This window comes from Pelobates fuscus, chromosome 4 (genome assembly GCF_036172605.1).
Source record: "Pelobates fuscus isolate aPelFus1 chromosome 4, aPelFus1.pri, whole genome shotgun sequence".
Lineage (NCBI taxonomy): Eukaryota > Metazoa > Chordata > Amphibia > Anura > Pelobatidae > Pelobates > Pelobates fuscus.
Window position 1 is genome coordinate 355,940,155 of NC_086320.1, and position 15,839 is coordinate 355,955,993.

Here is a 15,839-nt window from a genome sequence, read left to right on the forward strand (position 1 = left end):
GCCTACTTGTGGGAAACGGCTGTAATGCTACATCAGAAGCAGAAAATCCCAATAGACACTGCCTATTTACAACAATAACAATGAGATCACACACCAGTGTCCTCTGTGCATTTACACGTTAAGAAATCACTATTTCAGTATACCATGCCCTTAAAGAGACACTCCACACTGAATCAACCCATTCCTATTTAATGCGGCTCTGTCACTTTCCGGCGTCTTTGCATATTTTGCAAATTCCCTGATGGGGACAGCACTGCTTGCCTTGAGGTGGCCGTGGAGTGCTGGGTAAGGTAAGTTAGACTTACCTGAACCTGTCAGTTTTAATTCATCACAAAAAAAAAAAAACACAAAACAAAAAAAACAATAAAACAACATACTGCTTCTGCAGTACACAAACATTTCTCATGCAATCATAAGAACCTGAGGAAAGCAGGGTACATATATTATGGTGCGTGGAAGGTCATCTAACAGGCATGCCCAAAAGCATTACATAATATAGACAAGCGATGCACCAGATTTGTATTCCACAAACACCAGCTATCAAACTTCATGCCCACAACATTTTGAATGGAAAAATAGGGACAATTCAATTGTAGGGATTTGATGGAGGGTGTGGCAGTGACATTAACAATCAGTTAGTGGCAAGACCACCAGTCTTGTTCTTCCCAGTAGGCTACTCAAAATTCATAACTTATAAAAAAGAAAATTAAAAAACAAAAACGCAACAGTTACTAGGTGACTTCTAAAAGCAAACCAGAACTTGGCCGATCCTTTGATCAATTCCTAGAATAGATTTATGGCCATTATATTGATTTTTACCCTAGGCAGCATATACAATAAACTAAGTGCTAGGCCTAAATTAAAAACGCCTGCAAATGAACAAACGAATCAAGAGCATATTCCATAGAGTACTACATGCTATTAAATAGCTCCAAAACAAATGAAATCCAATCTAAAGTATCAAAAATAGGCTTGTGGTTCATGGACTAACATAGGAACGGTTAGAGAATTCAAACGTTTACCCAAACGTTAGACAAAAACTCATTTAAAGAGATCTCATTGATTCCTGGAGCAATCTGCACTAAAAACTAGTAGGCGTTTAAAGTCTTGACTGTCATCCATTCCAACAAGCTAAAATGTATACAGGAACAGAATTGCATAACATATACACCAGAGGCAGACATTTTTCTTAGTGAAATTATACATGCAGGGCATAATTACCTAAAACAAGTTGCATCCCCAGCTAGTAGGGCTACTGATGTGTATAAAGCATTAACAAAAGAACAGCCGTAGTGAGGACCTCTCAAATCTTTATCAGACAACTAATAAACCAAAAGTATTAGCATTTTGTATTTATTGCTAGTAAACCATTATATAAACTGGTAGCAGTGATTCACTAATTCATAGATTAGCTCAACAATCTTTAATGTTTCCTACTGATCGAGAATGAGAATAGTTGTTGCTAAAGTCTCACTTTGGAAATGATACATCACAAAAACTCAATAAAATTAAGAATTTAGAAAAAAAAAAAAATCAGAACACAGGGCCTGAGCACATCAGGAAGAAATCAAACAGAATGAACTACAGTCTCTAAAGCAATAATGCTACACTTACAGAAGTCAAAACACACCTTTAGAGTTAAATACCGTGCCATCAGTATTACATTAGTCAGTGAGATGTAATTTCAGGGATTTACACACCCAAATAAAGCACCAGATTGCAAATATTCTCAATAGGCAGTCACTGCCCAGCACTATAAGCAACATAGAGGCGGCAGAGATGAACGTAATGTGAACATTAATAAGCCGCCTGGATTATTTCCGTTTCAGGAAAATATTACAACAGCAAATTAAACCTAGTTAGGTGAGGTCACAGCTCCTCTTCTGTTCGGTCAATTTCAATATCAGTTATACATTTCTTAAGGAAGTACAGCAGAGGTTTAAGGGAGTTAGCTCATCTAACAAAGTACTAAAAACTTCCAGGAACCTGTACTCCATTCATAAACCCCTGCTATTCACAGATTTATGGTATGAAGTGGCATCTATGGTACTGGAGTATCCGGATTGGCTTTTCCCTTTATATTCTAGACAGAACGAACCGCTGGAAATCTAAAGCCTGGCAAATTATTGCACAAACAGCACCTTCAAATGTAAACATCATTTCTCTTAAACGCATTAAACAAGCGTGGATCAAGTGCATGATGGAGTGTCTCTTTCGGAGTAATTTAGAAAACAAGCTGCAAACACCTTTAATGCCAGTTACATAAAGCCCAGATGGAGATTAAAATATTTTTTCTTTGGAGAAGCATCATATTACAAGGGACAAAACACTTCAAATCAGCCTTGCTGGTGTAGACTGGGAGGACTCTCAGTAGCTGAAGATGATAGATCTGGAACTATTACAAGCCAATATTTAATGTTTAAAAAAGACACGCAAAACAAAATTGCATGCAAACTATCTTTGGGGGTATAACGATTATTTCGTTTTTTTATGGAGTGTTCCTTCACAATGGACTTACCTTTACAAAACAAAAATGTTACTTTCACAAAAAGAAAGATTAATTGAAATGTTTGGCCGTCAGTAGTAGGGAAAGAGCCATAATCTATTCCGCCGATTATTAAGGCCGATATTCAGCGTTTTACTAATAATCGCTATCAGCCTCGTAATTTACCACACGCTGTCCTCTGTGTTCAGAAACTCTAGGCGCCAACCACCGATGTGCCTCGTTATCCCTTTCTGTGAATCCCCGCATGCAGAGCTCAGTTGAAGGCACGGAGATGAGGCAGTGAATAATCTACTGTAATGTACTGGGCTGGCTGACATTAAAAGGGGTGTGATTGCACTTCTATCAGTAGCAGCACTGTATATGTTGGGATCTTAGTAATCCCAGCATGCACTGGATGAGAGTGATGGACTGGAGGGTGACTGCTGACAGCAAACCTCTATCAGTAACAGCACTGTACAATCTGGGATCTCAGCATGTACTGGCTGTCAGAGTGATAGGTGTTTGATTACTGTCAGCATGTTCAGTTAATGCCACATTTGTGCAGAAATTGTGTTACTAGTTCAAAACTTTAAAAATACAGAATATCGGCACTAGTTATCGGCATTCGGTTCAAAAGTCAACCAATAATCAGTATCTGCTCTGGAAAAATTATATTGGTCATAGATTGCTTTGCTGCAGAGGGATTTAGATAGATTGGGGGACTGGGCACTAAAATAGCAGTTTATTTTTTCCATTAAAAGTTTTTATTTCTTTTTAAATTTCAGGAAGGGGGTAGAGAAAAGAAAGGGGTTTCACAGTTTTCATAGTTGTTAAAACATCGATTTGATGTACATCACTGACAGGTCTATGGGCCGAAATCATGTGTGGAACTAGGGATCGCCTCATCACTCATCTGTTAATTGACCATAGGCACATTTAGGGTCGCTACAAAAGTGTTCTCTTATGCTCTGTGGTTATGAAGTGTGGTAAGTTACTCAGTTATACATTTAGCCACCGATCTCCATGCGTCCCACAAGGACCAGGCCCGCGTAGTAATATTTGAGGGAGAGAAAAGTAAGGGGAGGTGCTTCTCATAAGCCTGTTTATCTAATTCCGCTATCAGCGTAGATAGAGTCGGGGTAGTAGGGGATTTCCAGTTTCTAGCAATTAACCGTTGAGCCGTGAGGATAATATGCAGTATTAACTTTTTTCCTGTAAAAGATACTCAGGAAGGTCTAACAAGAGAAATATAGGAGCTTCAAAAGGGAAGGGTCGTCAGTGCTGCCTTATCTATAGAGTCTTGAACCAAGTGCCATTATTGCATGAGAGCTGGGCAGTGCCACCAAACATGTATCATCGTGCCTTCATCTCTATTACACCTCCAAAACTGTGATGTGTATTGATGTATATTCTGTGCAGTTTAGATGGAACTAAATCCCACCTATAAACTACTTTGCGGAATTGCTCTAGGTGGACTGAAGGTTTTATAAGGCCATTTAGGAAATTTATAATTGTTTTCCCACTTGGTTTGTGGAATCGAGGTACAAAGTTCCATTTCCCACTGTTGGGCGTGGGGGGATTCATAGAATGGCACAGGATCAGAAATTAGCTTGTAGTTGTTCCCATTCAGTTATCCCTACTGTAGACCTTTGTGAAGAGGTGCTTGCAGAATGTGTGCGTGTAAGGAGTGATTTGAGCAGTCTATCAGAATAGTGCAAGGTCGGTGGTAGTGGGAACTGTCTAGTAAGGGCCTAAAAAGTCAACAAACTGCCTTGATGGCACAGGTGGAAAACGTGGTTGGCTCCAGCCTTTAACCATGGGGTATAATGGAAGGTGGGAATATAGTAGGTGATTGTCTGGATGGGCGTTGCTAAGGAGATCGGGTTCTTATAGCATAATTGACTCTTATATTTGTCCCAAATTCTAAAAAAGGAATGGATCAATGAGAAGCAGCCTGGCATTTGGGTTTGGTCTCAGTTGAGGTCCACATTAGACTAATGAAATCATAAGGTTCCAATGTTTTGTGTTCATGGAGTACCCACTGTGGGGTAAGTGTTTTAATGAAAAGGGGCATAGCCGTAGCCAACACTGTAGCACGATAGTAGAGTTGGATGTTTGGGACCGCTAATCCTCCCAATTTAATCTTAGCGGCGACTCTCGGCCTGCAACCTGCCCGTAAGAAAAAGTTTACATCAGCTCTAATAGTTTTAAAATAAGTTGGCGGGATAATGGGACATTTTAAGTGCTATAATATGTTCAAACCATGACAGGAATATTGGGGCCCATTTCAATAATAGTTGTTTGCATGACCTCCACAGCTTAATATATTAGCGGAGAGCAACTGCGCTGGGTTCCTCGTGACAGTAATTCCCAAGTATTTTATATTATCTGTCTTCCAGTCAAAAAAAGAGTAATTGGCTCGTAGTGTATTCAACATATTTGAGGGCGGACCTATAGGCATTGCCTGGGTTTAGGTAGCATTTAGCAAGTAGTAGGAGACCTCTTCGTATTTTTTTAATCACGTCTAGCAAAGCTGGCAGTGATTCCTCTGGATGTGTTAGATATAACAAGATGTCATCTTCAAACGCACTGATTTTAACGTGAGTGGTCCCTAGTAGAGCTCCATGGATATTAGGGTGGTCTCTGATAGTTTGTAATAACGGTTCTAATGTTCGGTAGTAAAGCATTGGTGAAAGAGGGAACCCCTGTCTCTTCCCATTTGTAATACAGAATGGTTTGGACAAGAAACCGCCCTGCATCACTTGTGCAGTGGAGGAGTCGTAGAGTGCAAATATTTGCTGTACGGTGGTAGCAGGGAATCCATATTTGACCAGCACTCGTCTCAGGAAATCCCAGCCAAGGTGGTCAAACACTTTCTCAGCGTCAAGTGCCAGTAATAGACCGCCTCGTCCAGGTTCCCTCCAGCCCCAAAGCACATGTGCCAGTTTTCGGGTGTTATCCAGGCCAGTCCTCCCTTGTACAAAGCCTGTTTTGTCATCATTCACTAGCATTAATATAAGTTTGCCTATTCTGTTAGAATTTTTGCAAAGATCTTCGAGTCTGTATTAAGTAAGGATATTGGTTGATAATTTTTACATGTATCGGGTGCCTTATCGTGTTTGGGTATCGCCCAAAGCATGTCTGGGGCAGATTCCCGTAAGACGCTTTAGAGTTATATAGTTCCTCTAGATAGGGGGTGAGAATTGCAGCAAACTTCTTATAATACAAATTAGGGAGACCATCTGCACCAGGGGACTTGCCAGATGAAATTGAATGTAGAGAAATGCAAAGAAATGCACAAGAAACTTACACCCTAAATGGCAATGAATTAAGGATAAGCAAACACGAGAAGGATTTGGGAATCATTATAGACAACAATATGCAATGCAAATCTGCAGTTGCTAAGGCCAGTAAGGTTTTATCATGTATAAATAGTGGCATACATTTTTGGGATGAAAATAGAATTCAGGAGATTTCATCTAAGGCAAAGAAAAAGGTTTTTTTTACAGTAAGAGCAAGGAGGATATGGAATTCCCTGCCTGAAGAGGTAGTTTTTAATCAGAGTCCATACAGATGTTTAAACTGCAATTGGATAAATACTTAAAAACATACAGGGATATATTTTCTAATTAGTGGGGTAATAGCTGCTTGATCTAAAGAGATATCTGACTGCTATTTTGGGGGCAAGAAGTTTTCCTAGTTTGTTGCAAAAAACGGAAGCGCTTCAGACTGGGTTTTTTGCCTTCTTTCGGATCAACAGCAAAAACATATGCGAGGAAGGCAGAACTTAAAGGAGTTAAAACCCCTTCAGCAGCTTACCTTAATCCAGCACTGGGCTCCCTCGGCGCTGGTGACCTCTTCTCCCCCGCCGACGTCAGCTCCCGAGTGGAGCGGAATGCATTTCTCAATGCTTTCCTATGGACGTTCTGCACGCTGGATGCGAATTTCGCATCCAGCGTCGCAGATGCGCCTCTGTCAGGAAGACAGCCACTAGAGGCTGGATTAACCCTGCAATGTAAACAGTTTCTTTGAAACTGCTATGTTTACATCTGAAGGGTTAAAACCTGAGGGACCTGGCAGCCAGACCACTTTATTGAGCGGAAGTGGTCTTGGTGACTAGTGTCCCTTTAAATTTTTGACCAAATACAGCAGGCTAATTTTTAGGTTGATAATTTTGTATGACCTGTGAATGATGTTTTAAATATCCAAATGGGCCTTGGAAGATAAACGGTTCCCCCCCTCTGTGTTATCGTCGAGTTGTAGCAGATATTCAGGGGTTGGGCCTGTTTAATTAATTCTTGCACAATTCATAATATAGAAGCATGTGAGCACCAAGATTGGTTTTCATGTGGCAGCATTTTAACCCCTTAAGGACCAAACTGCTGGAATAAAAGGGAATCATGACATGTCACACATGTCATGTGTCCTTAAGGGGTTAATGAGACATGGAGTGCACTCTGCAGGCAGCTAGTTTTTTTTTATGCGGGATACTGCAAACATTTCAGTATCCACTTCGCCAACTATTTTTGAAGTACACCATTGGCAACCAAATTTGTAAGATTGTATATTGACTTCTTTGAAAACATAATCCATTATGAGTTTCAGAAAAAGAGAAAAGGGCTGGCTCATAGGATGGTCTAATGCCCAAATTTCTGAAAACAGTTCAGTGTTATTTTCAATAAAATTTATTGCAAGACCCCAGAAAGAGCTGCTGTAGGTTACTTTAGCAACTGATATTTTGTACAGTTTCAAAGTCACTTAACACGGTCTAATGGTCAACGAGGCTCAAGACTTCAAAAAACAAAAACACAAGCAAGATCCTAAAACATAGTTAAGCACTTAATTTAGGATGCCAAATTAGAGTAAAAGTATTGTTTTATCTTAACTGTGAGTGCCAAAAAGACAAGCAATACATTAGACATACTATGGCACACATGGAATTAAATAACTTCAGAATAAGAGATTAAAAGGGGCACCATCACATGTGAGATTTTTGCATCACACCAAAATGGTTGTGATTTTTAATGCCAGACGAATCATTGGGGAGACAATGTAACTCTAGACAAAGGCGTCCAGCTAAGTGGGGTTTAAATGTACGCCAAAAGTACTTACTTTAGTAAGATTTTTTTGGGGGGGGGGGGGAGGGGGGGGGGGTGAGGTCCTGTCACTTTCAGAGAAGAGGCAATTCTTTTTTTACCACAATCCCCTATGACAATGATCGTTAACCTTTCAAACAATTTATTGTTTATGTCACTTTTGCATATTAAAAAATTGCACTAATCTATTTTAAGCACTTGTTGGTATATAAACAAAATAAGAACCACAAATATTATTCCCACACATTCTACAGAGGCATAGCTGGGGAGAAGCAGGGAAGCAGAGCAGACCTGAGAGGTGTGGTTGGTGGGGATGAGGATCAGGGGGCAGACATGAAATATGTAACAGGGGGTGCATTACAAAGAGTAGTAGTGGATTGCATGACAGACCTAAGAGGTGGGTGGGGCGGTTGTAGGACAGGCCTTATAATGAAGTGAGGTCATAGGGCAGAACAGGTCTGATAACAACTGGCGAGGGGGTGCAGCAAGACAGGTACAATGACAACTGGCAAAGAGGTGGGGAGGGGGCAGCACAGGTCTGATGACAACCAGTGAGGGCCCAGGGTCTGATAGGGAGACCGGTGAGGGGCCAGGGTCTGATAGGGGGGGGGGGGGAGCAGGGTCTGATAGTGACCGGATGGGGGGGGGGGGGAGAGAGCAGGGTCTGATAGTGACCGGTTGGGGGGGGGGAGGGGGAGCAGGGTCTGATAGTGACCGGTTTTGGGGGGGGAGGGAGGAGGAGCAGGGTCTGATAGTGACCGGTTGGGTGGGGGGGAGCAGGGTCTGATAGTGACCGGTTGGGTGGGGGGGAGCAGGGTCTGATAGTGACCGGTTGGGTGGGGGGGAGCAGGGTCTGATAGTGACCGGTTGGGTGGGGGGAGCAGGGTCTGATAGTGACCGGTTGGGGGGGAGCAGGGTCTGATAGTGACCGGTTGGGGGGGGGGGGTGGCAGGGTCTGATAGTGACCGGTTGGGGGGGAGCAGGGTCTGATAGTGACCGGTTGGGGGGGGGAGGGGGAGCAGGGTCTGATAGTGACCGGTTTTGGGGGGGGAGGGAGGGGGAGCAGGGTCTGACAGTGACCGGTTGGGTGGGGGGGAGCAGGGTCTGACAGTGACCGGTTGGGTGGGGGGGAGCAGGGTCTGACAGTGACCGGTTGGGTGGGGGGGAGCAGGGTCTGACAGTGACCGGTTGGGTGGGGGGGAGCAGGGTCTGACAGTGACCGGTTGGGTGGGGGGGAGCAGGGTCTGACAGTGACCGGTTGGGTGGGGGGGAGCAGGGTCTGACAGTGACCGGTTGGGTGGGGGGGAGCAGGGTCTGACAGTGACCGGTTGGGTGGGGGGGAGCAGGGTCTGACAGTGACCGGTTGGGTGGGGGGGAGCAGGGTCTGACAGTGACCGGTTGGGTGGGGGGGAGCAGGGTCTGACAGTGACCGGTTGGGTGGGGGGGAGCAGGGTCTGACAGTGACCGGTTGGGTGGGGGGGAGCAGGGTCTGACAGTGACCGGTTGGGTGGGGGGGAGCAGGGTCTGACAGTGACCGGTTGGGTGGGGGGGAGCAGGGTCTGACAGTGACCGGTTGGGTGGGGGGGAGCAGGGTCTGATAGTGACCGGTTGGGTGGGGGGGAGCAGGGTCTGATAGTGACCGGTTGGGTGGGGGGGAGCAGGGTCTGATAGTGACCGGTTGGGGGGGGGGGGGTGGCAGGGTCTGAGTGACCGGTTGGGGGCAGGTCTGATGGTGACCGTTGAAGGGTGGGGGATCTGATAATGCCCGGTTGGGTGGGGGGGGGCAGGGTCTGATAGTGACCGGGGATGCAGTGTTGGACAGCCCGCGGACTACACCGGACCCCCGCCATTCCCAGCACTCACCGTAACGATCACCGTGTCCTCTCCCTGAAACTTGGCCACATACTTGTCCCCGCGGTTGACCTCGGAGTCATTGAGAGGCCGGAATCGGCACATCACTTTAATGCTGCACTCCGCCGGGTCCGCCATCTTGTCCGCTGGTCGGGCTCCGCCTCAGGCAACACCGGGTCTGTGTGAGAGGGCGGCGCCCGGGTCCCTGCTGAAGGCTGGCAGCCTCTGCTCGCTCACTGTCTGCACCCGAGCCCCGGTCAGAGCGCCGCCGAGCTCAGTGGGCGGAGGGACGGGCCTCACTTCCCATCCAATATGGCAGCCATGGCGGAGGCCGGCGGTGACGTCACCGCTACTCCTCCTCCCCTGGCGGCGGTTGACTGACGGTGATGTCATCCCCGCCCACACAGCGCGGCCCTGGAGCTGGGGCGCATGCGCGGCCTGTCAGGCGCGAGCTGGGGGCGGGGCCGCTGCGTGATTACGTAGCCGAGAAACGCCTGGCATGGGACAGCTGGCAGTGATCTCTGGGTTTTTTTTTTCCAGAAAGAATTAAAAGTGAATTTCACATTTAAGGCCAGAGTAGCCGAACTTAGCACAGCTGATTTAGATCATTTATACAGTTCGGTTATTTTAGCCTTAAATTTGAAAATTTTTACTTTAGCGAAAAACCTTGCTGGAGAATGCGTTTCACACCCCGCTGTTGACAGTATAAAATATTGACATCCACATTTTTATTCACTAAACGTTGGCATTCAGTGATTAAACCCCAAAGCGTGAACGGTCAGAGTTTCTTTTGGGCAAATTGGAAAAATTATACAAGATTTTCACAGTTTTAATATTTTGGCCTAAAATTGGGAAATTCAACCTGAAAGTGTTAGTCGCGAAAATGGTAAATTGATGGGAATTCAAAGTGAATGTAAACATTAGGGACAAAAAACACCAAAATGAAAACACAGCTGATCTGGAGAATTGGAGAATTTTTACCGTTTGGCTATTTTGTTCACTTTGGCGTCCAGACTATTGGCCCGCGTCCTTTCCTATATCATTAATGCACACAGTTCCAGTCCTTCTGTCTCAGGCAAAGTATGCAACGTCCCTGAAAAGGCAGTGACCACTGACGCCCTGCCATTGCAAATGCCAAAACAACACTTGTCCCCATTTATTTAGTATTATAATTGGAGAAATACAATTGAATGTTTCATTAACGCCTTCATTTACCATAAGCCTATATCTCCAGGTTATAGGCTCATGGCCAATCGGCCTTTGTCAGAGTCGAGGGAGACAGAGAGTCACAATTGTGAGAGGGCGGGATAGTGGGCAGAGCTGTGGGAGGCAGAAAAAATATGACTTGCGCAACGAGGGCAAGAGGGAGTATTCTGAGGAGGGGATGATGGTACAGAGGGAGGACTTTGAGCTCCCAGTCATAGAGTGTGAACACGCAGCGCGCTCTGCCTGCAACGCGAAGACTCTCATCACGTTTGTGACAAGTTGTGCACGCTGACAACAGACATTATTTATGCACAAAACTCACATGAAGCAGCCGAGCTTGCTACGTCACGTGTGCCGGGGGTGCAGCCAGCCAACGGCACAGAATTGCAGCTTTTTCTGAATGTACAGGGGTTTCAAGCTAAAATGCTGCACACACAGACTGCTTGCTCCATGACCACTTCTAAAAGCAGAAATAGTCCGGGAGTTTGGAGTAACCCCTTAAGATACCTTACGAAATCCCATGAGCTGGGAATCTGACGCATTTTATTATTTTACAGCATTACAATTTCAACATTTGCTCTACTACAATACGTTTTGTTTCTAATCTGCTGACAGAATTGCAAGACACGTAGATACTATGTCATGTCTAACAACATAGAGGGATAAACAACTGGTAATAGCTCTCAATTAATTCCTCTCCTGCAACTGTCATTAAAAAACAAACTCGAAGCCTTCAGTGAATGCTATTCTACCAATCTACTTCGCTGCTCCTAACTTTACCTTTTGTGTCACTTTACCCCACTCCCTCTAGCATGTAAGCTCATCGAGCAGGGCCCTTAATCCCTCTGTTCTTGTGCGTCCAACTTGTCTGGTTACCATTGCATGTTTTTTAGTCCACTGATTGTAAAGCGCTGCGGAATTTGTTGGTGCTCTATAAATAATAAAGAGACAATATAGTCATCAGAACCACTACAGCTTAATGTAGTTTGGTGTCTAAAGCCTAGGTCTACAGGCTGTTTACACTGCCCTTTCAGAGAAAAGACCCTGAATTTGCCCCTTAGAGATTTATCTCTATGAGAAGATGCTGATTGGCGCAGTGTTTTGCTCCACCTCCCCCCTTGCCTCTTTGGCTAAGACCATCAAAATTGACAATCTCAGCCAATTCAATGTTTTCATATAGGAAAATCAATCAAATAAAGGGGCGGGTGTGGGTGGGGCGAGCCACAACTGGATCCACATAGCACTGGAAAAAGGTTAGTAAAATCACCTTTTTAGCCAGAGGTAAGGGTGTCGGGGGGTGGCTAAACAGTTATGTAGACCTATAGTTTCAGGAATGTATATTTGTATTCCTGATACTACAGTGTACCTTTAAGTGTGACTTGATGAGAATTCAAGGTCAAGTTTACATTTTAGACCATAATAATTAAAGTAGAAAAATCCTCAAAATAATCGATCATGTTAGGTTTCCTATTTAAGCCTCAAATTAAAAAAATCTATTTGAATTCCTGACAGTTCTCACTTTAGAGACCGAACATTAACATTGTTATTCTCTCCCCTCATTTGTTCATCTGATGAATAAATGCATGAATGATATCAAATCCTGGAAATGTGCATAATGTACAATTTTAGCCATACCCAAAGAGCTATTTATTCTTCAAATTTGTATTTTGTCTCAATATATTGGACATAACTCAGTATAAGGTCAAACTCAACTGCTGTCACTATAGCAGAGTTGGGGAATTGTTGCAATCAGCAGCTTTCACATCCATATTGACCTTTTTATATCGGAGTTATGTCCAAAATATTGAGACGAAATACAAATTTTTAACCTGAATTCTGCAGTCTGAATATATTAATAAAATGTAATGTTTAGTGAATATTTCTCGGAAGTGGCAAAGTTTTACATTGTCTGGAAAAAAAAACTGCATGTATGCAGCAAAATCACTACATTAAAATGTGGTTTTGGTGTTTCGTATGTAAGTCCTTGGTTGTTGGTTGTAGAATGGACAGCAGGAAAACTGATTTTAGCCATTATTTGATCACAGTGCTTTTGCACTGAATGATTCCAAATTGAAATCTAGACTTTATTATAGAGTGTAATGTGAGATTAAAGGATTTCCCTGGACATTAGAGAATTCAGTCACGAGAAGGCAGAATTGGTGAAGGGTTTAAGATTATCTGTGCTTAATATACAGGCTGTCTGATCTTTTAACCCATCCAGTCTTTTGAGAGATTTAATTTATCAATTTACAAGAGACGAGATGTATTTTGTGCTAAGTTTAATGAATACTTGTATAGTATTTTATTTAAATTTTTAAGAGATATATGCTTTTTTATGACAAAAAAAATTAAATCTTATTTCATTTAAATTTATGGAAGAATTATGCCTTTTTTGTAACAAGCAAATTATCTCTGTAAGTACTATGTAGTTCACTATAGGAACACTTTGCATTCACTCCAGATGTTAATTATTGAATAAGCACACGCTGAATAAAGAGTCAAAAGATATTGTGGTATTTATTGAAGCAAATGCTATACGTTGCCCGCCAATTAACGAAAAATGCATTTGTTTCATTATATTTTTGTTTCTAAAATATTTTACAGTTATGTTCACTCGTTTGCGATCATTGTTGTTTAAAATTGGGTGCTGTTTTTGCCGGCTGCATTTTCAGTCAGACAATTGTGAAAAGCGAAGGAAAACAAATATTTTCATTTTAAATCAATGTCATGTGATGGGCTCCGGAATAGATCTTGATTATAAGTCAGACATTTTTCATCAACATTCTAAGTCACATGATGTGTTATGCTTGTGAACTCTGATGTGGGGGTTAATCATATGATTATAATATTCATATGTAAACTTTCACCAGATCCAGGGCCGGATTAACATAGGGGCTGATGGAGCTGCAGCTCCAGGCCCAGGCCCATAGACTAGGCCCATTGATTTAAAAAAAAAAAAAAAATTTTTTTTTTTTTACATTTTTTTTTTCACACACTACTCTTAGGGATTCCACCTTTCTTTTATTTTATTGGCACAGCCAATATTTGAGGCTGCCTGGCTGGTGCCAATATTGCAGTGATACTGGCAATACAAATGCTGGTATTTTTCTAAGTATAAACAAGAGATTACTTTGCAATACCAGCACTGGCCAGTTGGGGTCGCTGTATGTGGAGACAGGCAGGGATAGGAAGTACCAGCATATCCCTCCCTGCCTATCTCTACTCACTGATCTGCAGGGGTGCAGCAACAGAGAGTCCAGACAGCAACACCCACCCTGCAGAGCCTACAGCTCAGCAAAGTAAGGAATGCGGGGAAAGGCTGCAAGGAGACATACACTGAGGCACTAAGGGACACTGGGAGACATTATGGCAGACACTGAGACACTAAGGGACATTGGGAGACATGACACACACACATAGGGACACAGTGTCCCTAGTCTCCCAGTGACCCCTAGTCTCCCAGTGCCCCCAGTCTGCCAGTGTCTCACTGTCCCCATGTCTCCTAGTGCCTCCATGTCTCCCAGTGCCTCAAGTGTCTCAATGTCTCCAAGCTAGTGTCCCTGGTGTCTCAGTGCCCCCTAGTCTCCCAGTGCCCCCAGTCTGCCAGTGTCTCACTGTCCCCATGTCTCCTAGTGCCTTCATGTCTCTCAGTGCCTCAAGTGTCACAATGTCCCCATGTCTCCAAGCTAGTGTCCCTAGTGTCTGTGGCCCTGGTGTCTCAGTGTCCCCATGTCTCCCAGTGCCCCATGTCTCAATGTCCCCATGTCCCCCAGCCAGTGTCTCTAGTGTCTGTGTCCCTGGTGTCTGTGTCCCCATGTCTTCAAGTGTCCCCTATTTTCCCAGTGTCCCCATGTGTCCCAGCCAGAGTCCCCTAATCTCCCAGTGTCACTGGCGTCTCCGTGTCACTAGGTCTCCCCGTGTCCCCAGGTCTCCCTGTCTTCCTAGTGTCCTAGTGACATGGGGACCCTGGGATACATGGGGACACAGGGAGACATGGGGGCACAACACTAGGGGACACTGGGACACATGGGGCACTAAGACACTGATACATAGGAACACTGAGACCTGGAGTAATCGACACATGGGGGCACTGAGTGGAATCCATCTATACAGCAGAATCAAACTAAGTAGTTCTTTGGTGATTTTACAGCATTTTCTCTTATGTCACTCCTTGTGATTTACATCATGTGATGTCACCCATACATATGTAATTATGCAAATTAGTAAGGCTGGTATGTTTTTCCTAGAAAGGTGGCAACCCTAACTACCGTATTTATCGGCGTATAACACGCACCGGCGTATAACACGCACCTCATTTTTAGAAAGAAATTCCAGGAAATTTCCCCCCCTCCCATAGTATCCCCCCCCTCATCCCATAGTGTTCCCCCCTCATCCCATAGTGTTCCCCCCTCATCCCATAGTGTCCCCCCCTTTCCATAGTATTCTCCCCCACAATGATATCCCCCCCTCCCATAGTATTCTTCCCCCCCCTCCCATAGTATTCTCCCCCCCTCCCCTCCCATAGTATTCCCCCCCTCCCCTCCCATAGTATTCCCCCCCCCTCCCCTCCCATAGTATTCCCCCCCTCCCCTCCCATAGTATTCTCCCCCCTCCCCTCCCATAGTATTCTCCCCCCCTCCCCTCCCATAGTATTCCCCCCCTCCCATAGTATTCCCCCTCCCATAGTATTCTCCCCCCCCTCCCCTCCCATAGTATTCCCCCCCTCCCATAGTATTCCCCCCTCCCATAGTATTCCCCCCTCCCATAGTATTCTCCCCCCTCCCCTCCCATAGTATTCTCCCCCCTCCCCTCCCATAGTATTCTCCCCCCCTCCCCTCCCATAGTATTCTCCCCCCCTCCCCTCCCATAGTATTCTCCCCCCCTCCCCTCCCATAGTATTCTCCCCCCTCCCCTCCCATAGTATTCTCCCCCCCCTCCCCTCCCATAGTATTCTCCCCCCCTCCCCTCCCATAGTATTCTCCCCCCCTCCCCTCCCATAGTATTTCCCCCCCTCCCCTCCCATAGTATTTCCCCCCCTCCCCTCCCATAGTATTTCCCCCCCCTCCCCTCCCATAGTGTACTTCCCCACCTCCCCTCCCATAGTGTACTTTCCTCCCCCTCCCCTCCCATAGTGTACTTCCCCCCTCCCCTTTCATAGTGTACTTTCCTCCCCCTCCCCTCCCATAGTGTACTTTCCTCCC

At 44.8% G+C, this 15,839-nt stretch overlaps 1 protein-coding gene across 1 annotated transcript in view; it reads right to left on the reverse strand.

Moving 5' to 3' along the window:
• KIF5B (kinesin family member 5B) overlaps nt 1-9,769 on the reverse strand; it is a 47,409-nt gene extending 37,640 nt beyond the window's left edge. The window contains exon 1 of the mRNA XM_063452617.1: nt 9,445-9,769. Coding sequence (XP_063308687.1) covers nt 9,445-9,570 — 126 coding nt within the window. The 5' untranslated portion in view covers nt 9,571-9,769. The remainder of the gene's footprint in view (nt 1-9,444) is intronic.
• Between the last annotated feature and the right edge of the window lie 6,070 nt (nt 9,770-15,839).